Raw genomic sequence first — 27722 nt, 5'->3', positions numbered from 1 at the left:
TAAAAACTTTATTTATCAACATAAAAATCCTTTATCTAGTGATTTTTCTGTAAAGTCCCGTCCGATGAGGTGATGAAATCCTTCGGGGTAGAATGTTGCAATGGCCGGAAGGAATACCTCTCGCCAACCTGGATCATAATTTGACGAGATGCTTCGCGCTTCGAAACATCCTGAAACAGGTGTCTGGAACTTTCCGGGATCCCTGCAAAAGGAGTATATAATTAATTAATAATAAATCCGTTTGAAAAGCTGGTAAAATAATATTTCAATGCAAACTTACATTTTAACTGTGTCCATCTTGCTATCTCCTGAGCGCGAGAAAAATATTATAACACGATTTTCACCCATTAATGGGAATGTGCTCGAAACATGCAAAAGAGCAAAAAATACCCTTTATTGAAAATTTTGAAGTACCCTCTTTTTTGACAGTTTCATATATGTGTCGAAAGAGGGTATTTTTTACTCCTTAAAGAGTAGAGCTGGGTTCGCAGTGTGAGCGGCGTTAGCGTGAACATGACGTGTGCTACCAAAATCAAACTGTCACCGTGATGCACTTGCATTTTCGCCCGTATTTCGTTGTTGCACTTCACTTGGCACTCACACCAGTCTAGTTTAGTAGCACCAGAGACACAGAGCAGTTTTCCCATTTTCTTGGCGAATAATCTCGCATTTCCAAAATCGTGCTTCACTCGAACGGGTCGTTCCGCGCGGAGTGTTTTGTGCGCTTGGTTCCATTGTAACAATCCAAGTGGATAAATTTTGCCGGAAGGTAGCCATCAGGATCCGAGAAGCAGCTGCAGGACAGTCATCATCGCCGTCGTGTGTGAGGTTCGATTCGTTCTCGTCGCCTGGCCGTTGCTGCTGGTCGCCCCGGTCGCCCCGCTAGTAGTGCGCTGCTGCTTTTGGTGTGTTTGTGTGTTATTTGGCTGAACCTCCTCGCTGTGAACGGACGGTCGAAACGGAACGCGAACGAACGGCCAGCAGCAAGCACTAGCACTGCAGAAGACCTGCCTCTTTTGCAGCCATATTTTTCTCGTGTCTCGCATCGCCATAGCGAGTCCCAAAAGTGAACGCGTAGTACGCGGAATCGAATCGAGTTTCGGGCAAATTCAATCGCGAGTTCCTGTTCAAAGTGCATTCATTGTTTTAAGGTGATTGTTGGCAGTGGATAAATGGTGGAAAATTTCCTGCTGGCCCAGTGACAAGCCAGTGAAATTGGCCTCAACTCCGTGAAATCGTTTCTTCGAATCTTGCTCTTGCTGTCTTTCTTCTTGCTGCTGCTCTTGCTGTTGTTGTTGGTTGTGTGGTGCATTTCCAACAGTCGTCGCCTGCGCTCCGCCACCTTCGGAAAGAAGGAAAATATTGCGTTTGTGTGCCTTTTCCGTCTGCTGCGTTTCAGAGTGTGCTGTGGAATAAAAGGATTTTCGGTCGCATTTTGTGGGCAGAAGAGTCTGCGGAAAGTGACGGGAAAGTGCTGAAGAGTGAATAATTTCCGTTTTGATAGGGGAAAAAATGTGGCGACTTGGTTTAGCAGTATGATCATCGTTGACTGCAAAAGGAGTGCTACAAGACGACGGTGGCGGAGGCCATTGCGTAAGGGTATGCGATACGCGTTTTTTTGACGTTGGATGACGTCTTTCGACAACATAGGGGGGTACAATGCCAAAAACTAGAATACTGCCGTTCTACGCCCGATTGTACCATGAGCTATTTTACGAAGTGACAACAATGTTGATGATGATATTGGTTTGGCTCCTAAAATGCACTATACTGCCCCCACTCGCATAACAGTCCCATCTTTGCTGGGTTTCCTATTCATATGGGACTGATATGCAAGTGGGGGCAGTATAGGACTCACTAGAAATTTACCCTTCAGATTGGTTGATCCTATTAAAAAACGAAGACTTCTAGATGTGTTATTCCATCCACTCACACGCATGGAAGTCTGCTTTAAGGTTCTGTGCATTATTTGCATGATACTATAGCGAAAATCCCATGAATAATGGAGTTTTAACATGAACTGTAGATAGGCCCTTTTACAATCTAAAAATCAGTCAGGCCCTAGCAGTTTGGCTCTTTTATTGGCGGCAATTTCAGTTATGCCCTTTTATTTTTCCTCAATTTTAGCTAATTTGAATTATTTTGGATTTATTCTTATCGCTGATTCAAGGAAAGTTGTAGTTCTTCAACTTCAAAAAATATTGAAAAATATGAAAAATTCTAATAGAAAAATATGATAGGGTCTTGTACTATTTGGGCATGTGTACCTATTTTGGGCACTTGCCGCTATCAAGTCAATTTCATACCAATTGATTTGAAATTTTGTATAGAGTTAGGCACGTACAGTATCTAACTCTGTACAAAAATTCAAATCAATCGGTTTGAAATTCACTTAGTTATAGTGGCAAGTGCCCAAAATATGTACAATAAAAATAATATAATATAAAACAGCAATACAAAAACACAGTTGCCCAAAGTTTTGCACAAAAAACATGAAATAAGGCAACGTATCATAAATAATAACCTACGCTTTTTGCACCATTTACTTGCAGAAACGGAGAATTTACCTTCTCATCATACAATAATCAGCTCATTAAATCTCGCGTTACATTTGAAAAGGGCCTATCTCTAAAATGTAAACAATTCGATTTTGATACATTTCCATAGTATCCCCCAACAGTAACATACTGTGCAAACATCACCCGCATAAGGGTTAATCTTATTATTATTATTAGCTTTATTAGGGAGATTTTCAGCCCGAGGCTGGTTCATCTCCAAAGGGTTAATCTTATCAGAATAAACCCCATGACCTTCAAAACGGCCGATCATTGCTTTTTTCCTCAATCATTCATAAGCCCTAGGTCCAAATGGGCCAGTAACGGTAAAATTTTGTTTTCATTTGTTGGTCCTCTCGTTTAAAGGGCCAACAACCGAACATTTTACGAACGGCTCTCGGCCCGAGCGCCGAGAGAGAGAAATTTCTCTCTCAAAAACGGCCAAGCCTTGATACGATGTCAACAACGGACTCACACGGGGGACCAACCCACGCTAAGAAAATTTTAGAAAGACTCACAATAAGGCTTACACCGGGTGAAACTTTTCAAATCAGTTTAACATGTTTATCTATAATTTTTCATACTTTTTTAATAATTGTTAATGCAAACTTGATTATTGAAGCATAGATACATCTATTCTTGTGTCATTAAAACGAAACGCATGTTGAAAAATCCGAAAACTGTGAAATACGAAAAGGAAATGTGATGGAAAATGTTTGCATCGATTTTTCTCAATGTTTACGTTCTAGGGATAGGTTCTTTTCAAATGTAACGCGAGAAAAAAGGCCAAACATATCTAAAGGTCCTATCTGCAGAAGAGAGGCTCTCTTTGGTTTCCCTCTCTTTCGTTAATATCTCCGCTGTTCATTTGTATTGTGATTGTCTCCTTGCATTGAACGATGTTTAAGCGTTTTTTGATTTGTACTACAAAAATTATTGAAAAGTGTACCATTACATTGCATTAATTGAAAGAGAAAGTAAACAAAGAGAGCCTCTCAGGTGCAGATAGGACCTATTGAAATGTTTGGCCTGAAATACCTACTACAAATCTAGTACTTCACTGATTGCGTCTTAAGGACTTCAAAATGTTGTTTGTGCTTATTTCTCGCATTTTTCGGTTGATGTTGATAGCCTACTATAAACACTTAATTTATTATAATTAGATACTAGCTGTCACGACAAACGTCGTACTGCCTACCTATTGTTTTTTTTAACATGCAGCTGTATAGGGCAGGGGCGTACAATTTCGTTTCAATGATACACTTTCATGCAACATTTGAATGAGTCACTTCAAGTGTTTCATACATTTTTCTAATGACTCGGTCGTTAAAAAAAAACTTTTCCACTCATCGTAGCACTCGGTAGTCTCCCACCCGGTCGCATTGCTTGTGCTTCACCCGTCAGAGCATTAGTGTCTCACTGGTGCGCGCTAGTCTCTCAATGGTTACGGGGGTCGGTTAATTGGATTTAAGTGGTCGAATTTGTTATCCTCTTTCATAAAACATAATTATCATTCTATTGGCGTGCACCACTATTTAAAAATGTGGTTTAAATAGTGTTTTTAGCATGTTGAAGTATTTCAATGACTCATAAATGAAACGAAAATCCAAGTGTATCATCCCATGCTTCATACACACTTGTTTCTGTAGCAGCAACGAACGAGTGTGTTGCTGGGTGAGAGATGAAGCATCACAGCAGTCCGTTCGCATGGGAAACGATTTGCTACAGTCGTCGTACGTCATGTTTTCCTTTCGAAATTGCACGACCCTGGTATAGGGACGTCCCCCACAAAATCATCTGTATGGTAGCCCCCCGTTCCAGAGACCGGAGAGGTCTCACACCAAGCTAAGAACTTTCCCCGGCCCCAAAAATAACCACATAAAAATTTTTACACCGATCGGTTCAGCAGTTACCGAATGCATAAGGGTCAGATAGACAGACAGACAGACAGAAATCCATTTACAGGTACTCTTCGATATAACGTACAAAAAAGTTTTCTCTTTGTACGTTATATCGAAGCAGAGAAAAATTTAATATTTCTTATGCTAGTATTGATGTATTCGACGTGAAATTAATCCCAAATTATGGTTTCGTTGAAATTCACAAAACCAATAATGAAAAACTTGAGTTTTGACGAAAAAGTCATTTCGTTTTTTGTGCTTCGATATAACGTACATTTTGCTTCGATATAACGTACACTAAATTTTTCCCCAAATTGCGCTAATTCTGGGTAACGAGGCAAATGCTGCAACAAAACATTGATTTGAGTGATTTCGTAGTTTATCTAAGGGTTATTCGTGGGAAAAATAAAAATTTCCAATGTTGTACCGTCAAGGCGCCATTCACCATGGGGGCTCCATTCACCGTGTGCCTTCGAATATTTTTTCATTATTTCCATATTATGATTGAATGATATGAAATTGAAGGGCTATTGTCATATCATTCAATCATAATATGGAAATAATGAAAAAATATTCGAAGGCACACGGTGAATGGAGCCTCCACGGTGAATGGCGCCTTGACGGTACGTTATATCGAATTCGCTATATCGAGGGTACGTTATATCGAAGATTACCTGTATATATAGGTGTATCAACGTATTTTGGACACAGCGTTACGCCAATATACAGGGTGTTAGGTTCCTGAGTGCAAACTTTTTAAAGGGTGATAGAGGACCATAAATAGTGAAAAAAATTGTTCTACGCATATGGTCAAATCTCAACCGTTACGTAGTTACTGAACTTTCCATGTTTTTGACTCTTATTGCCTTAAACTGGCTATGGTCAAACTTATCGCAGTTTTTTTTACTCTTATTCGAAAGATTATTGAATTTTCTATCAAATGACATCTTTGAATAGATTGGTTTAGTTAAATAACTAAGTTTTCTAGAGCAAATACCTCAAAAGTAGTGTGTTTTAATTTATTTTTGTCAATTAATTTAAAATTCTTTCTTCGGCAAAGTTGTGGTCCCTGTTCCACTCTACAATTCGTTCTTTACTTCAAACGTCTATTTCTTATTGTTTTCTTGCAATTTCGATTTAAACATCGCATTACAGATCATAAATTTGCAACTGTCATGGTAAGCACTTTTTTGTGCATTGTGCCGCACATTTAAATCAAAATTGCAAGAAAACGATAAGAGCTAGAAGTTTGGTGTCAATGAACGAATTGTAGAGTGTAACAGGGGCCACAACTTTGCTAGTGAAAAAAATTTAGTTTATTACGCATGTTTCAAAGATAATTGACAAAAACAATTTAAAACACACTATTTTAGCTATTATGCTCTAGAAAACTTAGTTATTCAACTAAACCAATCGATTCAAAAATGCCATTTGATAGAAAATTCAATAATCTTTCGAATAAGGATCAAAAAACTGCAATAAGTTTGACCATTTTCAAGCTATAGCCAGTTAAGGCAATAGGAGTCAAAAACATGGGAAGTTCAATAACTACGTAACGGTTGAGATTTGACCATATGCGTAGAACAATTTTTGTTACCATTTATGGTCCTCTACCACCCTCTAAAAAGTTTGCACTCATGAACCTAACACCCTGTATTTTGGACACTTCCATTTGTTTTTGCCGTAAGCATCAAAAAAATATTAGCGCGTTGCTGTGTCCAAAATATGTTGGTTCCCCTATATATAATTTTGATCAAAAAGTCTACAGGAATATTTAGGCCTAAAAAACTAAAAGAATTGATGGTATCATCCCAAAGTGTTATTACATACATATATCGCATACCCTTACATTGCAATGTCGAGACGGCTGCTACGACGTCGACGACGGAATTGCTGAGTGAAGAACACTGCTGCGGCGGGGAAGAGTGAATAAAAGAAGCAGTAAGAATAACGTTGAATTTTTCGGGTTGCAATGCACCACCAACAGCAGCAGCAGCAGCAACAACAGAACACGAAGAAGCAGTGAAAAGCTCCGGGTCGACGTGTGGGTCTGATGTGATAAGAGAAGCGTGCTAAGAAGAAAACATTTCTATGTGGAAGGAAAGGCAGGCGCAGGAACAGGAATAAAAGCACAAGCACAGATTGACGGATCGGATCGAAGTTAGCAGCGAAAAACATCCACGCGGATTGGTTTTTGTTTTGACGTTCAAACTTCAGCCCGACCATAAAGTGAAAAGTCATTCGTGTTCAAGAGATTGCAGTGCCAGCAGTGAATCAAGTTTCCAAAACGATTAGTGTTTGTAAATTTTGTTTTAGGTCGTTTATCCGCAGAAAATTAGGTGTTTATTGATCGAAAATTAGGTGGCGTTCTAGTGGAAGTCCGCAATCAAAGTGCAAAGAACCCGTGAAATCAAAAATTACAGCAAAAAGACATAATGGCCTGTGCAACGTTGAAACGGTCGCTGGACTGGGAAAGTCTAAATCAGCGGCCGACAAAGCGCCGGAGGTGTCATCCCTTTGGCAGCCCCAGCAGTAACGCCCCAAACAGTCCATCGTCATCCGCTATCGCTGCCGCCGCCGCCGCCTCCTCATCAAACAGTGCAATGCGTGTGATGGAACCGAAGCCTTCTCCATTCGCCGAAGCCGTCTGCCCGAAATTGACCCCAGGTAAGTTCCTGTTTCCCCATTTTATATGCATTTTAAATGTGTCTGCCCAACCTCGTTCTGCTGGCTAGGTACCCCGCCGCGCCGTCGTCAACATACAGTTGGCAGAATGTGGTTTTGCTTGCCTCCTGCATTCGGGCAGCGAAATTAATTTATGTTTGCGCAGGCACCATATGTAGGTACAGGCAGTGACGACGGGACGGAGTGGTTCCACTGAAGGACCGTCGATTGTACTACTTCAAGTTTTTCTGTCTCCTTTTTAGTGATTGATTTTTTTTTTTTTTTATCTAGTTCATTTATTTGGGGCTCAATCGCGTATAACGCTTTACGGAGCCGAGGATCTTTCTTTGTACTTAATAGTATACATTATACAGAGTAATAACTTTTTAATGATATCTGTTAGTAATGGGTGGAAGCCAGGGTACTCGTGGCAGCTCGAGGTTAGAAGGTCACATTTTGAGGGATGGACAGGGTAAGGATTGGGCCAAAGGTTTCACTGCTGCTCATCCGGGGGTGAATCGCATCTTGCTAGCGAATTCGGTGCCTTGTGGTGTTGGTACCAACTTGTTGTGGGACTTGGTCTTCCGGATGGCCAGGAGTAGCTTGGTAACACAAAGAGGACAAAACAGAGAAAAAAAACTGGAGAAGAAAACACAAGCGAATTAAACTTTTATACCAGCAGAGCGAAGAAAGTCGAAAATACATCCCATATATGTGACATCGCGGGTCCCCAACACATCTCTCACAAGAACAAAGGGTTGTCTACCTCGGGCCTCAAGGGTATCCAATAGTAGCGCTCTGGAGGCGTCATTATCCGGGCATTGCCAAACTACGTGGTCGATGTCATCATAACCGGAACCGCACTTAGTACAAACATTGCTCAACGCGAGGTTAATCCTGTGTAAATGCGCGTCTAGCGAGTAATGGTTGGACATAAGTCTTGACATCACGCGAATGAAATTGCGACTTACATCCAGACCATACCACCACACTCGCAAAGAAACATTAGGAATAATGGAATGTAACCACCGTCCCAGCTGGCCATCTCGCCAATCATTTTGCCAACTTTGAAGAGAACTCTGGCGAACAAAATGGAAAAATTCATCATGTGAAATTCTTCTATCATAGATCTCACCTTCCTGTGCGCCCACCTTTGCGAGAGAGTCCGCCTTCTCATTGCCATAAATTGAGCAATGTGAGGGGACCCATACAAAGGTAATCTTGTATGATCTTTCGACCAGTGCACCCATCTGCTCCCTTATTTTTGTAAGAAAGTAAGATGGATGTTTTACAGGTTTCATCGACCGGAGTGCTTCAATAGAACTAAGGCTATCCGAGAAGATGAAGAAATGGTCTACGGGCATGTTGGAAATCATCCCCAAAGCGAAGTTGATTGCTGCCAGCTCAGCAACATAAACCGAACAAGGTTCCTGAAGTTTGCGGAAGGCGGTGAAATTTTCATTGAAGACACCGAAACCAGTGGATCCATTTATGCGAGACCCATCAGTGAAGAATTTCTTACAGGAATTGACATTTTGGTACTTTTCGTTAAAAATGCGAGGAATAGATATACATCGAAGTTGATCTGGTATTCCATGAATAGCTTGTTTCATGGACAGATCGTATTTAACAGAGGTACTGTCATTAGTGAAGTGTACACGGGGAGGATTATAACTTGGTAGGCTTATGTCAGATGACATGTAGAACAGATAAATTCTCATGAATTTTGATTGAGTGTTCAGACTGAGCATTTCTTCGAAGTTTTCAATGACAAGTGTGTTGCTCACTCCACACTTGATAAGTAACCTTAGCGAGAGCTCCCAGAATCGGTTCTGGAGAGGTTTCACCCCTGCCAGGACCTCAAGGCTCGCATTATGCGTTGAGTGCATACAGCCGAGAGCAATACGCAAACAACGGTATTGAATTCGTTCCAACTTTATTAGGTGGCAGTTTGCTGCTGAGTGGAAGCAGAAAGAGCCATACTCAATAACAGAGAGAATAGTCGTTTTGTAAAGTTTTATGAGGTCTTCCGGGTGAGCACCCCACCATGTTCCGGTAATTGTGCGTAGAAAATTGATCCTTTGTTGACATTTTTGCACCAAATACTTGATTTGGGTACCCCAAGTGCCTTTTGAATCAAACCAGACCCCAAGGTATTTCGAAGTCAAAGACTGGTCGATTTCTATTCCCAAAAGATTGAGCTTCAGTTGGGCTGGGTTCCGCTTTCTAGAAAACACAACCAATTGAGTTTTTTGCGGAGCAAACTCGATCCCTAAATCTCTTGCCCAGATTGACAGATTATTTAGAGAATTTTGCAATGGTCTTTGCAACATTTCTGCATGTGGGCCTTTTAGAGAAACCACAGCATCATCTGCAAGTTGTCTTAGCGTGCATTGTCCTTCCAAGCAACTATCAATGTCTTTCACGTAGAAATTATAAAGCAAGGGACTTAAACATGAGCCTTGGGGTAGGCCCATGTAACTAATTCTGGAAGTTGTCAGTTGTCCGAGATTGAAACTCATATGTTTTTCTGACAACAAATTATACAAGAAATTATTTAAAATTCCTGGAAGTCCACTATTGTGCAGTTTTTCTGACAATATTCCTATGGAAACTGAATCAAAGGCGCCCTTAATATCCAAGAAGACTGAAGCCAGTTGCTCCTTTTCCGCAAAGGCCAGTTGAATATCTGTTGAAAGCAACGCTAGACAATCGTTTGTTCCTTTGCCCTTGCGAAACCCGAACTGTGTATTTGAAAGCAAGTTATTCGATTCGACCCAATGATCGAGTCGTGATAGGATCATTTTTTCCAACAATTTCCTTAAACATGATAACATAGCAATTGGGCGGTATGAATTATGATCAGACGCTGGTTTACCAGGCTTTTGAATAGCTATTACTTTGACCTGTCTCCATTCATGCGGAACGATGTTGTTCTCCATGAATGAGTTGAACAGGTCCAGTAATCGTCTTTTCGCGATATCTGGGAGATTCTTTAGAAGATTGAACTTGATCATATCGCGTCCCGGAGCGGAATTGTTTGATGAAAGAAGAGCCATAGAAAGTTCCAGCATACTGAAGGGTCTGTCCAGAGAACCGTCTCTTGGGGATGTTTCCCAAGAAATCGGTTGTGCTGGGACTGAGTCTGGGCAGACCTTTTTCGCGAAGCTGAATATCCAACGGTTGGAGTATTCGTCACTCTCATTAGAAGAAGAGCGGTTTCGCATGTTGCGAGCCACTCTCCAAAGCGTTGTCATTGAAGTTTCTCTTGAGAGACCCTCAATGAAGTGTCGCCAATAACTACGCTTCTTCGCTTTCAGCAGGTTTCTCAGCTGTCTTTCGAGCTTTGCGTACTCTTGATAAAGATCTGAGGTACCGTGCCTACGAAAGGTTTTGAAAGCATCAGATTTTTTAAGATACAACTGGGTGCAATCATCATCCCAGCCTAGTGTGGCTGGTCTTCTTTTGAAGGTTGCACTTGGAACACGTCGTTTTTGTGATTCTAATGCACTCTTATATATCAGTTCAGACAGGAATCGATACTCATCCAAAGGTGGGAGGGGATTGAATGATTCGATGCCAAAAGATACCGCTTCTGCATACTTTTGCCAATCGATATTCCTTGTGAGGTCAAAAGGAACCTGAATTGGATGGTCTGACCTTTCACTATTATGCTTTATGGTGGTTATAATGGGTAAGTGATCACTACCATGAGGATCCTCGATTACCTTCCACAAGCAATCGAATGATAGTGAACTTGACCCCAGTGATAGGTCGAGACGACTTTCTTTGCCGTCAGATGCAATACGTGTCACTTCACCTGTATTTAAAATGTTCAAATTGAAATCGTCGCACAAATCATAGAAAACGGCCGCTCTATTATCGTCATATGGTTCGCCCCACCCTGTACCATGCGCGTTCATATCACCCAGAATTAAAACTGGATGTGATAGTGCAGAAACCGCATTCCAAAGATGACGGCGGTTAATAGAAATTCTTGGAGGAATGTAAACGGAAGCTACGCAAAGTTCTTTACCCTTTACGTTTATTTGGCAAGCGACGATTTCTACGCCAGGATGAGTCGCGATTGGAATTCTATAAAATGAGTAAGTCTTTTTGATCCCCAAAAGAACTCCCCCATAATGGTCATCTCTATCCTGGCGTATAATATTAAAATCGTGGAAGTTGAGTTCATCTTCAGAAGAAAGCCATGTTTCACATAGGGCAAATATATCACAATCAGAGTTGTGAATCAAAAACTTAAACAGGTCTAATTTAGGTTTTAGACTATGACAGTTCCACTGTAGCACAGTGATCATATCTTGTACCTCACTTGATGAATTATCCATCGAAAGATATGATCGCAGCAAGGAGGGGCCATGATTGTGTCAGATTCCGAAGATATTCTTCTACTGTAGGTATAAACATATCAATAATGCCTCTAAATGTTTCTGGAAGGCTGAGGGCATCATATAAGCGATCCACGAGAACCCTAAAAGTGAACAGTCCTCGCTTGGGTCTAGGAGGCTTGTTTGAACTGCGAGGAACTTTGGTAGCTTTTTTCTTGCTACCTTGTCGATTATTTCTCTTTGAAGTGTATTTAACAGGCGGAGACGGGGGTGACAGGTTCTTGCTACAACATGGATCTGAAGCTGAAGGAACCTGATTCTTCGGAGTTTTTAAGTTTACCCCGTCTCCTTTAACATTAGGCAAACTTTTGAGGGAAGACTTTAAAAAGACCTTTCGGCGCAATCCCGGGGAAGATGATGACTTCCTTTTTCCAGGTGCGTGTACCTCCGAAAGAGATCTACCCTCATCAGTTTCGCCATCGTCCTGATCATCGGAAGACAACTCCTGATAGGGATTTTCAACTGGGACAGCTGATTCAGACACGGAATCTGGTGTTTTAAAAGATTTCACCATCTCCGCATATGTCTGTTTGGAGCGCTTTATGATAGAGCGACTCTCATTTCGAATGCGTCTTTTGTAAGCCGGGCAAACTTGCAAGTCGTGTGGATCTCCGCCACAGTAGCTACATTTTTCCGCTTCCTGTGTGCAAGAGTCCTCCAAATGAGCTTGGTTGCATTTGCCACAACGGGGCTTGTTGTCGCAAAAGCTATCACTGTGACCAAACTGCTTGCATTTGGTACAATTAAAAACCTTCGGCCTAAAAAGATGCACTGGGTAAAAACCACCATCAATTACAACAAATTCCGGGAGGACGGAACCTGGAAAAGTCACTCGAAAAAACGCTGAAGGCGAGTACACCTTTTTATTTCCTTCCATGGAAACCTTAGATAAGCGTTTACAGTCTAGGATAGCCACATCAGGAATTGACCTATTTTTGAATCGACCAAAGCCGGTCTTGATGTCCTCACATGTCAGCATTTCGTCGAGGATCTTCCCCTCCACCTCCACTTCTCGTGCTGGCACATAGACCGCGTATTCAACAGTAAACGCTTCGTGTTGAGCAATTTCATTTGCTGCTTTGTAGGTAGGTGCGGTAACACGCAGCTTGGATGCTTTCACTTGGTGAATAACGGTCCCAGGATACTTACGCGTCAGCTCTCGAGAAATCGAAAGCATATTCAATGGTTTGCATTTGCGCCGGAAATAGACAACCCAAGGTCCAGGCGAAGATGGCTGATAAAACCGCGTACGAGCAATGATATCATTGGGAGGCGTTTCGCCTCCAATCGAATCGTCCATGTGGAAACAAATTTGTGGAAAATAACTCAAAAGTGCAAAAGAGGAAGAAAAAAACCTTAAAGTATTTACAGTGCACTTTCTTCCTTAGGACGACAACTGTTTGGTTTGTAAACCAAACAATGTTAATAATATATAGAAAAAAAAATAAAGCAAAAAAAAAAAAAACTTGTACTAATAATATACGAATTCAATTCTTATGTTTATTTTAGCGCACCCTGTAGGATGCAAAAAAAACGGTATTGAAAAAAAAAGAAAAAAAAACTAATAAAAAAAAACAAAAAAAAAAAAAAAAAGTTCTGTTATTTACAGTTTGTACACCCTTACCCGTATACAGTAGTTTGGGAACTACTGTTATGGATGTCAAAAAAAAGCACGTGGTCGAATGTGGACTGGGGATACAATAGACAAAAGCGATCAAAACAAATTGGGCGGACAAAAGAGTGTATCGAAAGAGTGATACTTATCTGACCGAAGCAGGTAGATATTTATCACAGGCAGGTCGATGGTAAAGCTGTCCGTCGCGTCTGCCTTCGCACCCGTCGCCGCCGTCCTCTTCGATGACGGAGGGGCTGATGATGGCGATAAAGATGACTTTCTTGGATGCGATGCTTCTTCTTTGATGTACGATGATGCAAGCACCTCGCTTCCCGGGTTGCGCAGGATACCACCTTGCGACACTACACTTCGCACAAGCAGGAAAACGTACGATATAAAAAACCTTCCGCACTTGCGGGGGAAAAAACTCCACTTATACGAGGTCTATCGCGTGGTGAGATACGGAGCACACGTCCGACTCGTCCAAATGCACAACTGGGAATGAGTGATTGATTTTTGGATCAGCATTCTCGGTGATTAGGGGTTTTGGACAGCTGGCAGAATAAAGTTATTCGAACTCTGAGAAATGTATGAAGTGAATCGAGCCAAAAGGATAGTGTTGTACATTCTATCGTACTGTTAGAAAACAAACTCAAAATGTGTTATATTACGATAATTATCGTAAACACCACCTTATTCATTTTACTGCAAGGTGGTGGTCTGATTTTGCTACGCACCTTGTATTAGGTATAGGAAATAGGCTACGGGGAGATGGGGTGTGTCAAAAACCGTCAAAAAATTGTACGTCATTTCTGGGTGCTTCCTAAATGAATCTGAGTTCGAATTTCTGGGGGAATCTCAAAAGAAACTCATGGAGAATTCTCGGAGAAAATCCTGGAATGATTTCAAGAAGAACTTCTGTGAACAATTTCAGACTTCATTTTATAGGGATTTCCGAAAAAGCATTTCCAAGAGTTTAGCCGAACGATCGCCAGAAGAAAATCCTTGAAAAATATTAAAGAAAGCTAAAATTCTATGAGTTGTCCTTGAGTAATTTCAGTAAATTGCTTGGAGAAATTTCAGAAAGAACCCCTCAAGGGATCCCAGAAGAACACCTGGGAATCAATAGAAAGTTAATGAAAGAATCGTATGATAATTATTAGAATAAAAAAGCTCTTACATGAGTTAGAGAAGGTGGAATAACTGAGGTGATATCCCTTCCGTAGAAGAGTGCCTGAATTCCAGAAGAAACCAGAAATTCCATATAAACTTCAATGTTTATTGCAAAAGATAACACAGAAGAATTCCAGACACATTATTGGATTATTTCCAGATAGAGAATTTCTGAAGATTTCAAGAGATTACGTAAAGTACTTCCAACAGAGAATGCACATATAGCGAAAAAAGCAAGCCATTTTCATACAAACTGCGAATGAAAATTTAACTACATTCGCTTCAAACGTTTTCAAAAAAATTTTGCTGCATTTTGCCGAAGTAAAAGGTCCAGCAAAACTTTAAATTGAACTTTCAGTAATATTTGCTGAAATTCAGAAAAAAAAAACCCTGCTGGATATCAGCAGAGTTTACTGAATGAATCAGCTTACTTACTTACCGATCAGACTAAGGCCTGAGTGTCCTCTGCTGTACGTGAGAGTCGTCTTCAGTCCAATGTGGTAAAAGTAAGGTGAAGAGATCATTTCACGTACTACACAAGGCTTTGCATGTATTAAGTCAGGGACAGACTGGTGGTATTCGTACCATGGTACAAGTTGTCAAGAAAATTATTCCAAGCCTATCTTGATTGGAGACAATAATCAGTATGAAACTCATTTCAAGATAATTGTACCATGGTACGTACACCACCAGTCTGTCCAAGGTTTTAGTGCACAGTGTTTATTGTAACATAGCAACCCCTAATTTCCCCTTCTAGTTTGACAACATCTGACGTCATACAATTTGTTGTTGAATTTTCCTGCACGCTAACCATTTTTGCACCAAAACTGTTACTGAGATAGGTACACAAATCTGTACCATATTAATATTCTGTTGAAAGTCTCTCACCATTCGTTTACTCCTTCCCTACAATACAGATTTGAATCAAAATCAATTAAATGATAAAATTATGGTTATTTTGAATTATAAGAACTTATTTTAGTTTTGATTTTGGTGAGTCGTTTTGGAACGAACGAACACATTTTTGCGATAATGATTTTTAGCGTGCCGTGCATTACCAGCTCTGCCGTAGTTTCTAGGGGTAACCAAGGTGTTGTTATCCAAACACCACAAGCAAGAAAACTTTTCACGGAAGTGGATGGTGATGTTCCAGGTAGTTTATTATCTTTTATTTAATTAGTCATATAATTTGATTTTAATGGATTGTAATTTGTTTTAGGTTGAGAAATTTCAAGCAGGATCAAATAAGGGACCCCTGAATAACATACTTTGACTCATATTGAAATGGCTGGCTTCTTATGTTTCGGGTTCAAAGGTGATACCAAAGAGTGCAAGTGCATAAGAAGTGCAAAATTAATGAGAAAAACGAAGTTACTTATTTCATGAATTAGGCTTAATATGCCGTCTTTATGTTAGTATTTTTTTATGTGTACATTTAATGTCTAAAAGTAATAAAAGTAGATGTGAAAAGAAAACTTTCTTTGGGAGAGTCATTGGTGATGTCGTTTTCGTTTTTGCGGTGGTGCTACACCGGTGCAGCACTTTTGCACCGAAAATGTTCGTTTATGATTTTCGTGCTACACCGGTGTAGCACTTTTTCTGCACCGCTCAAGATAGTGCAGCACTCAAAAATTTGAGAGTGTAGCAGGTGCGCACCGTGTCCACCAATCAGCGTTTGCAAAACTGTCAATATTTTGGTCTTTATTTACGCACACCAACGCTACTGCACCGAAAATGTTCGTTTTTCCAGTGAAAAGTGTAGCACGAAGCGGTGTAGCACCGTCGCAAAAACGAAAACGACATGACTATCGGTTGATGAAACCACCCTTCCTTCAAATTTTGTTCACATTTCAGACTCACTAACACAAGTAAAAGCGGACTTCCTCCACACCTTATCTAAATCACATTGGTCTTCAGTCTACTCGGTCCATGGATAATTGTCTCGAGTTTCGCACTCTTCCGCGAAGGGTCCACAGATCGACTCACATAGCTCGCTGCGCACCACGTCTCCTTGTACCGGTCGGGTGACTCGAGAACCATTTTAGTCGGGTTGCTATCCGACATCCTGATGACGTGACCCGCTCACCGTAGCCTCCCGATTTTCGCGGTGCAGACGATGGTTGGTTCTCTCAGCAGCTGATGCATTTCGTAGTTCCACCGTAGATAGTACGCAACACCTTCCGTTCGAAAATATCAAGGATGCGTTGGTATTCTGCACGTAGCGTCCATGCTTTGTGCCCATAGAGGTCTACCGGGCTGATTTTGAAGATAGTTAACTTCGTGTCACGGCGAACTTTGTCCGATCGTAGAGTTCTGCGGAGTCCAAAGTAAGCTCGACTTCCTGCCACAATGCGTCTCTGAATATCTATGTGGTGTTGTCGGAGTTCACCAATGAGCCCAAGTACAGGAGATAGACAAAATGACCGGGACAGGCAAATTTTTCACTTTTCAAAAAATGGTTAACTAGCTGTAACGTTTCCAAAAGTGCATCATATTCTCAAATTTTTACTGTAAGTTCATCAACTAGTTGTGTATCAGTGATCCAAATTTGGAAATCGGGCCATTTTCCACGAAGTTATAAAGATTCTTGGAGAAGGTAAAATTATTCGATAGCCAACTTTGAGCTGTTATACCTCCGGATTCAATTAATCGAATGCAATGAAATTTTGACTATTTATGACTTGTATAATGAGCTATGAAGAACCGTTGACGTAACTCATTCTCAACACGGAAGAAAATTATAACGATTAGATTATTGTTCTAATGAAACATCAAATTATCCAAAACTTCAACATCATTTCAAAATTCAAGATGCAAATTATAGTTCATTTAATTTCCCTCTAGTTGACTTATATATAAATGTGTTTTGAAGGAACGTAACAACATAGCCGCCAATAAATTGAAAAAGTAATGGAATACATATTAAAAATAGACAAATTTGCTAAAAAATCGTGAAAAAATAAAATCGCCATAACTTTTTCTCTTGTTAAAAATTTCAAGTTAAGTTAAATGCTTTTCAGAGATTATTATATAAGTCATGAATGGTCAAAGTTTCATTGCAATCTGTTCATTGAATCCGGAGATGTAGCAGCTCAAAGTTGGCTGTCGGATAATTTTACGTTTTTCAAGAATCTTTATAACTCCGTGGAAAATAGGCCGATCTTTCCCAAATTTGAACCACTGATACACAACTAGTTAGTGAACTTACAGTAAAAATTTGAGAATATTCGATGCACTTTTCGAAAAGTTACAGCTAGTTGATCATTTTTGGAAAAGTGAAAATTTTGCCTGTCCCGATCATTTTGTCTATCCCCTGTACATATACGAATAGGCTCCTAAAGTCCTATCGGGATTCTTGTTTTAAACCACAATATATGGTTCAAGAGTACATATTTACTCATTTTTTGACGTTTTTATTAACCATAGTTGGAAATATATATTTTTTATTTTTTTAGCCTTTTGTCTCGTCCCTAGCTTATAACACATACTTTGAGTGACTTTTTTTCACCGTGTATGTCAGATAGGAACATTTTTGAAATCCCAGTGCGAAAAATGTCGAGCTCAGTCACACAAGGTTGACCTCAAATGTCTATTTACCATTTTACTTACTTCGAATTTTCTCATTATTCCTTTGTTTTTCAAGTTCGAGTAAAGTACAATTCCGATTAGAATACCATGTTGGATCGTATTATTCAATATAAGCGAGATTTCGTCTTTAATTTTAGGACCCTATTCAACCGTTCGATTTCATCACCATCGATAGAAATTAGGCGTGGCGGGCGCGGTCATTCCTGCAACTCTTTGCCATCATGTACTTTGTCTTCGACACATTATTGCGACATTTGCACCCATTTAGACTCGGCTCAAATTCATTATTATCACAGTCGAATTTCGCACACGACTTCGCAGCGGCAAGCGTAAACAAGTTCGGTTGATTTCATGACAAGGGAGTCGGATACACAACAGGTAAACAAAATAAGTTTGATTAGAGTGAAACGTCGCTAGACAATGATAATTCAGTGGATTATCAAATTATCACAGTAGTCTAAACATTGATGAGAAACCCAATATTGAATATCTGATTTGTTTGGCTTCATTCTTTAGTCGGGTGTACGATTCTGCCATCGTCTCAAATTTGCGAGCTATAACATCAACACAGTCAACTTTCGTTCGTCGTGCTTTCAAAGTTTTATAAGAGTTCTCGGTGTCACAGTAGATAACAAAAGTTATATAACTCTTCACAGAACAAATATTACATCTTCTACTCATTATTGGCATTACATCTCTACTGGAACATAGCCTTTAAACTCCAAACGAGATGACAGTAGACAGCATTGAAAGTGATCTCGATTTCGTGTGATACTGGGTGTAAGAACGCCAGTAACGGTCCGCTTTGTCTTAGAGTAAATTTTGCAGAAAATCACTAGAGAAATTCTCTGATAAATCCCTGGAGGAACTTCTTGAGAAATCACTGGAGAAATTCGTTAAGAAATCATCAGAAGAACTCTTGAAGGAATTCCTAAAGTCATTCCTGAATAAATGGTGGAACTCCTGGAGGAATGCCTGGAAATAAATCGTGCTTTATCCTCGGAGGAATTTCTAACGCAATAAACACAGTTATTCCTGGTAACATTCAGGGCAGTCTTTAATTACATAAGGAACTTCTGTATAAATCTCAGCAGGAACTTTCGGAGAAATTCGTGCACTGGTGGAATCCTAGTAGGATTTTCAAGAAGGGTCACAGTGAGAATCCACGGAAAAAAAGCTCAGGTTGAATCCTTAAGTAATTTATAAAAAATCCTGGATGCATTCCAGGAATAATTCCTGGAAAAATCAAATAAGGAATATCTGGAGGAATCTTTGAAGAATTACTTCTGTATCTCAGAAGGAAATTTCCTAGGAATCTCTGGAGAAACTTCTGGAGAAATCACAGAAGTTTTTTTAGCGGAATCTGAAATCTTTTGGAAACTCTGTCAAATTGTGCTGGATGAGTTGCAGCAAGAATACCTGGGTGAATCTTGGCAAATACCCCAAGTAACACACTTGTCATAGAAGAGTCACAGCGACGCAGGTTTTCATGACGCAGAAGTCACTGCGATTTACTTCTAGCAAGTAAGAATTCATTTGTTAGAAGTAAGTCACAGTGACTCCTGCGCAACAAAACCTGCACCGCCGTGAGTCTTCTGTGACAAATGTGTTACTTGGGACTCTTCGAACAGGAATAGTTGAAATATGGGAACTTTTTGGAGAATCCTTGCAGGAGTGACTGGAGAAATACTAGTAGGAATTTCAAGAGGAACGACAGAATTAAACCTTGGAAAAATCTTGGACAGAATAAATCTTGAAAAGCAAATTTCTTTGGAGAATCCTACAGAAATTCCTTGAGAAACCACAGGGAAAATTCGTGGAGGAATCAAATCAAAATCTGGAGCAATTAAAGCAGGCGTTCCTAAAGATATCATAGCAGATATAAAACTCAGTAAGAATTTATGGAGGAATCATAGAAGGTTGAAGGATCCTTGGATAAATATCCTTAGAAACACATGAGGTGTTTCATGAGGCACTCAAACAGGAACTTCTGGTTGAATTCCCGAATTATTTCCAGAGGAATCCCGAAAGGAATTTCTGGAGGCATCATCGGATTATAATTTTTCCTGCGTCACATACATTTCTTACTTATAATAACACCAATAGATAACGCTTGACGTTTGACCAGTTCTAGATGCAAAAAAGGAAAAGAATCTTGATGTATGTGACATTGGCTTAAATAGTTAAATATAAAGAGACATGCTAAGTATTCGACTTATGTATGTTGTAAGATCAGACTTTTAAAAAGTATATAAAATTCTACGATGAAAAAAAAATAAATATATAGGAAAGGCTGGAAATCACTGTAGGGTGATTAACATAATTTTTTTTGGTAATTTTCGTTTCAAAATATGTATTTAAAACGAAATTCGTGAAAAAAAAAATTGCTTCGATATAACGTAACTTCGATATAACGTAACGAAAATAAAATTGCAGTTACGTTATATCGAGGTATGACTGTACCACAATAGATCAATGATTGCAAAGAAGTGGTTATTTCCCGAACAGAGGAAAAAAGAATAATGGGGGTACTCACTAAACAAATTAACTTGCTGCGTTAGCCATGATTTTCTGCTTATTTTTTGCTATTTGAAATGTTTCATGATTTTGCGAATGAAATAATCAAAGATTGCCTTGGTGATCGCAACGTTCAATCAGTTTAAACAGTTTACGCTGTTAAGTGAATCCCCCTAATGTTTCACATGTTCAAGGCAAATATAGAGCCCTTATGAATAAAAAAATGCAAATAGTATATTACAAAAATCATAAAAATTTCAAATGCAAACAGCATTAAATGAATGTGAATGTTATAAAATGAGCTGAAATTAAGGTAGAGCTATATGACATAAAGATTAGGCGATGGGCCCACTAAATTTAGAATACCTAAATGATATTTTGACTCAAAATTTTTGACCCACTCCCTGGACTTGGATTATGTCTTCCAGCTTTGATTTCAGGCATGTAACCGATGTGCTTTGCAGTAATGATTGGAAAAGCTGAATGTATATTCAATGGCAAACAATTCTGTAAAAACCAGATCTTCAAGTCATCTGATATAGTTATACTGATCATGATGCTGCATAGTATATCGAACATTTGTCGAAGTCATTTATGTGGCTGGAAAATATAATTCCAAGTTGGTGAGAATATTACAAACTGAGGGAGGGTAATAGGCCCAGTCAGACCCCTGAATGGGCAATGTGGGTTAGTGTATGGGAAGGCCATTGAAGGTTTGTAACATTCTCTGAGGCTTTCGAAATCCAACAGGGCGCGTCCCCGGGTTGCGGATAGGGGGGAAAAAGGAGATTTTCGCATTTGTACTGTAATTAGCTAATGTGATATTGTCTCCTATGGTGTTGTAGTGCGAATGAATGATCTCATTCTATGGGAATTCGAATCTTGTAATGTATTGTTTATTAACTTCAATTTTCTAAGCTTGACAAGGTTTTGAAGACAAACACTGCCGTGAATCGCAAGTCAGTCCCATATGTAAAAAGTAGGCATTGAGAAAATGGACCCTGAAGTTTTCAAATTCGATTAATATGAAAAACTTCAAAAAATTGCCGTGACTTGAAAACTTCTGCGATCATCGTGAAACCTTCTCCAATTATTTCAAACGTAAATAAGTAACTGTAGAAAATTGAAAAATAACAAAAACATTGGTCAATTTTGTATTGGAAGGTACAAAAGTTCGTGATGGGACTGACTTGCGATTACTTTTCATTATGGGACAATCTGACTTGATGTTGTTTTTCGATTTTACTGAACAAATTATATATTTTTATTTACGTGGCTGAAAGATCATCGGAAGAAAGGACGAAAACGGGTATTAACTCAATTTTGCCCAAAATGCAGATGGGACTGACTTGCGATTCACGGCAGAACATGAGATGAGAGAATTGCCTAATAGGAAAGTCACATCAGCAAAGCTTTTACTTATGCAAATGCTATCCATGGGGTCATGTCTAAGTCTAGCATTTACTATGCATGGCAATGATTGATTCTTACCTAGTAGGGGTACTACAAGACCACGCGGACAATTCGATTACAGGCTTAAGGACAAACGTCTTGAAATCCCGCTTCAACAGTGCATCAGAACTTCAAACGCACAAATCTCAAGAAGCAAGTTTCACACAACAGTGCATTTCATTATTCTGTTCTTGCTCACTCGTAATAAGCTTAAAATAAAAAGATCAGATGCGTTGGTTTTGTTTACGACGAGATTTGTGCCCTCGAAATCGTGAGTAGGTGCCAAAGTCGGCCATTGTGGCGGCCATGTTGGGATTCTAACAAGTCTGTCCTTAATTGGGGATAATATATTTTCCAGAACTGAAAGGACATTTTTTCCGGGTGACTGGCGAGTCGGAGAGGGTAGAAGTTTCCGTTTGTTATACAGTAATGTTCCGATTTTATCACGGCCTCCGCGCATCAGTCCTTAATTTTTCATTCATTTGCTGCTACATTTGAGAGCATGTGTTTCCCCTCATCTTTAAGGTGAATGTTGAAGACACGATTTGCAACGTTTAAAATATTTAAAATGCGTGTAGATTTTGTAGAATATTTAAAAACATTTTTCAAAAGGGGCGTGATAAAATCGGAACAATACTGTAATTGACAAAATAGATAATCGGGCACTTTTTCTTTCTATGACTTGCTTGGCATTTGGTGGATTATTGTTTTTTGGTGTTGGAAGGTATGCGGTCCACTATTGAGCCCTAAAATTATTTAGCATCTGAGGGGGCATCCATAAAGTACGTCACGCTTAGAGGGGGAGGGGGGTTTTGAAAAGTGTGACAAGCAATAAATTAAGTATAGGAAAAACCCGTACGAAGGGGGGAGGGGGGGGGGGTTGAAAATTCCCATTTTGAGCGTGACGTACTAAATGGATGCCCCCTGAATAGCATTGATATTGTCAAGTCTGTACCAACACCCTAATCCCACACCAAAATACCCGTTTCCTATCTCATGGCGTTTATGTGGTCAGCAAAGACTATTCAGCCATTACCCCTCCTTATCATCGGCTTTGGATTGACTTGCGCTCTCATTGCCCCACCAAATGCTGCAAAATGAAAATGAAATTGAAATGAAAATGTTTGACCCACTTTATCCTGCATATTGTTTTTCGAATGCTCACGACTAAAGTTTTCCCCATTTTGCTATTTTTTTTTTCAGAAAAAATGGCACAGAACATCACAGAGGAGATCAAAAGACTACACCGCCGAAAGCAGCTCACATTCAACACCGGCAACATGGAGCGAATGCAGGACTCGGAATCGAGTGGGTCCGAGATGGGCCCGGACAGTCCCCGCAGACCAGACAGCCCTCCAAGCATGGTCAAACATCCGGAAAAAGCCCTGTTCACATTCAAACAGGTAAGTGTGGGTTGGGTTGCGGTTTATCATAAACCAACTGTTATTACAGTATTTGTTTCGAATAGGTATAGGGTAAAAACTACATTCCAGTCCAACTCATAGTCATTCTATCTAAACATGACCCGTGAAGATAATTAATCTAATCCTTATCCACCGCTTTTGAACTTGCGATATTGTACAACGAAACGTGTTTTACCTAATTTTCCCATAGCTTTGGACGGAAGCGGGACAAGGTCGTTTGACATAAGGTCAGTTAGCATAACGGTCATTTAGTATAATAAACATTTGGCATAATGCACCCTTATTTTTTATGTCAATTATGCCAAATAACTTTATTCCAAATACCTTTATACCTAACTAGCTGTCCCGGCAAACTTTGTCTTGCCATGCTGTAGTGGTTTGACAACTGTTGGGTTCATTGCAGCACAGCACTCTATGATTGGTTTTATTGGGATCGTGTTGATTTTCTTCCCAATAGGGCAGATCGGTGAAGTACTAGATTTGTAGTAATGAGCTGAATTTTAGTATGGTGAGAAGGTCAATTCTCCGTTTCTGCAGAGAAATGGTACAAAAAGCGTGGGTATTATGATTCCTTGCCTAATTTGATGCTGTTTGAGCAAAACTTTGGGCAACAGTGTTGTTGTTTTTCCCATTTCTTGCAACATAAACAACATAGTTATCCAAAGTTTTGCTCAAACAGCATCAAATTAGGCAAGGAATCATAATACCCACGCTTTTTGTATCATTTCATTGCAGAAACAGAGAACTGACCTTCTCACCATACTAAAATTCAGCTCATTACTACAAATCTAGTACTACATCGAACGTACCCCATTCATAAAAAAATCAGGTTTTTATCAATTTTCTGACTGTTTTAGATGATTTTTACAACTTTTACTACTTATAAACACAGCCACCATGAATACGAAGCCAACCCTGCAAGAGCCATCCTAATCGGTTCAGCCCAGCGGGGCAGCGCGGACGTCAACCACGAATAGATGTGCCGTAGTCCACATGAATTTGACATGTTTGGGAAATTGACACTTTTGGGCACTCTGACAGATCTGGGATGTGTACGATTTTTGCGAATTAGTCATTACCATAAGTCATTACTTAAGTAAAACGTGTAAAACTAGCAAAAGGTTACCCAAATTTTGGCGTGCAATCGTTCGAAATTACACGACAACGCGAAGATAGCAAATAAATCAGTAAGAAATTGTGTAATGCATCAATTTTCAGCACAAACAATTTTGAACGTGCTTTTGTTGTGAGCTACGGTGATTTTGCCTTTTGCTGGCCCCCTGGTTCAGCCGTTTGTGAGTTTTGTTGCCTCAAAGGGATTTCAAACTCATTTTTATATATACAGGGTGTTAGGTTCCTGAGTGCAAACTTTTTGAAGGGTGATAGAGGATCATAAATGGTGAAAAAAATTGTTCCACGCATATGGTCAAATCTCAACCGTTGCGTAGTTATTGAACTCCCCATATTTTTGACTCTTGTTGCCTTATCTGGCTATAACTTTAGAATGGTCAAACTTATCGCACTTTTTTACCCTTATTCGAAAGATTATTGAATTTTCTATCAAATGGCATTTTTGAACCGATTGGTTTAGTTAAATAGCTAAGTTTTCTTAGGCAAATAGCCTCAAACTTGTGTGTTTTAAATTGTTTTTGTCAATTATCTTTGAAAAATGCGTAATAATTTAAAATTCTTTCTTTGGCAAAAATGTGGCTCCTGTTCCACTCTACAATTCGTTCTTTGATATCAAACTTCTATCTCTTATCGTTTTCTTGCAATTTCGATTTAAACGTTGCATTTCAGATCATAAATTTGCAATCGTCATGGTAAGTACTTTTTTGCGCACTGTGCCGCACATTTAAATCAAAATTGCAAGAAAACGAAAAGAGTTAGAAGTTTGGCGTCAAAGAACGAATTGTACAGTGGAACAGGGGCCACAACTTTGCCAAAGTAAGAATTTTAATTTATTACGCATGTTTCAAAGATAATTGACATAAACAAATAAAAACACACTATTTTTAGCTATTTTGGTCTAGAAAACTTAGTTATTTAACTAAACCCATCGATTCAAAGATGCCATTTGATAGAAAATTCAACAATCTTTCGAATAAGAGTAAAAAAACTGCGATAAGTTTGACCATTTCAAAGTTATAGCCAGTTAAGGCAATAAGAGTAAAAAACATGGGGAGTTCAATAACTACGTAACGGTTGAGATTTGACCATATGCGTAGAACAATTTTTTTCACCATTCATGGTCCTCTATCACCCTTTAAAAAGTTTGCACTCATGAACCTAACACCCTGTATAGAAGATGACACAGACCCTCTTTGGACGATTGCTTATGTTTATGTTTGCGACTCCGCAAAAAAATGGTAAAGTAAATGGCAGCATATATTTAAGGTGAAGCATCAAAAAATCCCATTGCAATTTTCCATACAAACTTTGGAGGCACAAATCTGACGAACGAAGTGTTGAACCAAGCTGCACTTGATTTTCCTGGCTTTGCTCACTTGCAAAAAGGGGCAGCTTTTCCAAATCAAGAGCATTTGTTTACGAATTTTCAAGATCGGTGCTCTTGAAAACGCGAGTAGGGGACCAGGTCGGCCATTGTGGCAGCCATGTTTGTATTCTCTGAAGTTTCTCCTCAATATGTAATGCTAAAACTGCCATTTTTGTACCCCTCCTCCGTAATGCTTTTGTTTGTATGCAAATCCTAAGAATTTGGTATGGGCCTGAACGCTCGGTCGTACTCCCTCCCCCTCTAGAGCGTTACGTATTTTGTAAACGGCGCCTATCGAATTTTGATGGTCGCCTACCATGGGTAAAAAAGGTTTAATGCACGTTTTATAAATAGAAGATTATTAAATTTTAAGGTCAATAATGACACGTATCCGTCCTCACGGTCATTAAGAAAAAGATTTGTTGAGTTTCAGTTGCTATTATAGACAGGGTATATCTCTGCATTTCCACAATTATCTTTGGAAGGAATATTGTTGTACATCCGAGACATTTGCTCGACCCATCTGCGAGAGACCTATGGTATTTCATACCATGGTACGAGTTGTAAAGAAAATTACTCAGAGATGGTTGGAAATTTGTACTCATTTACCTATCTTTTCTAGGTGCAAATGATTTGCGAGCGTATGCTGAAAGAACGGGAAGATGCCTTGCGGGAGCAGTACGATGCCGTTCTGACCAACAAACTAGCCGAACAGTACGATGCATTTGTCAAGTTCACATACGACCAAATACAGAGACGCTATGAAGCGGCACCTAGTTGTGAGTATCATTACTATTATCAATTATTTGAGATTTGAATAAGTCCAAAATCTATTTTTCTTTGTAGACCTCTCTTAATCTGCTAGTTAACTTATGAAGCAAAGGATTACACAACAACAAAAAACCGTGAGATGCGTTCATCCACCCAACATAACTACAGCAACAACAACAAACCGACACAAACAGAAACGTATCCATATATGTATTTAAATTGATCGATCTAACACGTTAAAACTGAGCTCTTCATTTATTTGCACTAAACTTCTAATTACTACTTGTCTTTTGCTGCTGATACGATTTTTAAGAGATAGGGAAAGAGGTGAAGAAAGAAGCAACTTGTAAAACCCCAACAACAGGAAAATGCTTTCCGATGCCACATTTAGACTGTTAACTCTTATTACTGAGAAAAAAAAGCTGCTGCGCCATTTGCCAGGAGCGCGATAGAATTACGGCAGATATGTGTACCATTTGAATTGGAATTATTTTTCTTTTTGTAAACTCATTTTGTGGATTCATTGTCAGAAATAAAAGATAGCTCTTGTCATCTAATGGAACGCCGAAACTGATTGTCATTAATTCCCACGTACTTGAATCGGATTTCGAGTCCCAGTAATAGTGCCGTTACTGTCTTCTACAAGGTATGTGTAGTCTGCAAATACTTCTTCCGCGCAAAGGAGCAGTTTGCCCTAGTTCTTAGAGTATGCTCTCGTCTCGTCGTTAGTAGGATTGAACCTTGATATCAGCGGGTTTCTCTTTTTTTTCTGTTCTTTATTACTAGTTGTATGGTTGCTCTCGTAGTGTTGTAGAAGATGCTTAAGACTCTTCTTATATTCTCATATTTTTTAGTAAATTCTTTTAGTTGCCTTAAGTGTTCTGTTTCATTGTTGGTGTCTTCTGCATCTTCTTGCTATTGATATCTGTTTTCGAATTTCTTTTCTTTTTGCAAGTTTTGTTTATCTTATTTTTATTTTTAGTCAATTTTGTTGTTTAATCAATATGTAAATTAAGCCCTTCTTCCTCGTACTGAAGTTTGATTCGCGAATCATTTCTGTTGGGAGCTGATCGAATTCAATTTCGAGATGCGTTCTTCTAGTGTGCGCCTCAAGGGAAGACAAGAGAAAACCTAAGCAGGAGATTAAGAAACTAGG

General features: G+C 39.4%; 1 protein-coding gene and 1 long non-coding RNA gene across 8 annotated transcripts; both read left to right on the top strand.

Moving 5' to 3' along the window:
- Positions 1–635: 635 nt before the first annotated feature.
- On the top strand, positions 636–27128 carry LOC109412534 (akirin). Of its 7 annotated transcripts, none has more exons than XM_062852305.1 (5): positions 636–769; positions 6773–7123; positions 23078–23277; positions 26418–26574; positions 26642–27128. In XM_062852305.1, the coding sequence occupies exons 2-5, from the start codon at positions 6892–6894 to the stop codon at positions 26650–26652; spliced, it is 600 nt and encodes a 199-aa protein (XP_062708289.1). In that variant the 5' UTR covers positions 636–769; positions 6773–6891; the 3' UTR covers positions 26653–27128. The 7 variants fall into 7 exon arrangements, with proteins under 7 accessions (XP_062708289.1, XP_029729160.2, XP_029729159.2 ...); XM_029873300.2 differs by having other exon boundaries at positions 642–828; XM_029873299.2 differs by lacking the exon at positions 636–769 and adding an exon at positions 886–1151.
- LOC134288213 (uncharacterized) lies at positions 14808–15666 on the top strand. The gene is made up of 3 exons (XR_009997820.1): positions 14808–14874; positions 15028–15470; positions 15537–15666. It is a non-coding gene; the product is annotated as an uncharacterized LOC134288213 (long non-coding RNA).
- Positions 27129–27722: the final 594 nt, after the last annotated feature.

The sequence above is a fragment of the Aedes albopictus genome, chromosome 2 (assembly GCF_035046485.1).
Source record: "Aedes albopictus strain Foshan chromosome 2, AalbF5, whole genome shotgun sequence".
Taxonomy (NCBI): domain Eukaryota; kingdom Metazoa; phylum Arthropoda; class Insecta; order Diptera; family Culicidae; genus Aedes; species Aedes albopictus.
Note: the sequence above shows the minus strand (reverse complement) of the source record. Positions and strands in the feature narration are given on the sequence as shown.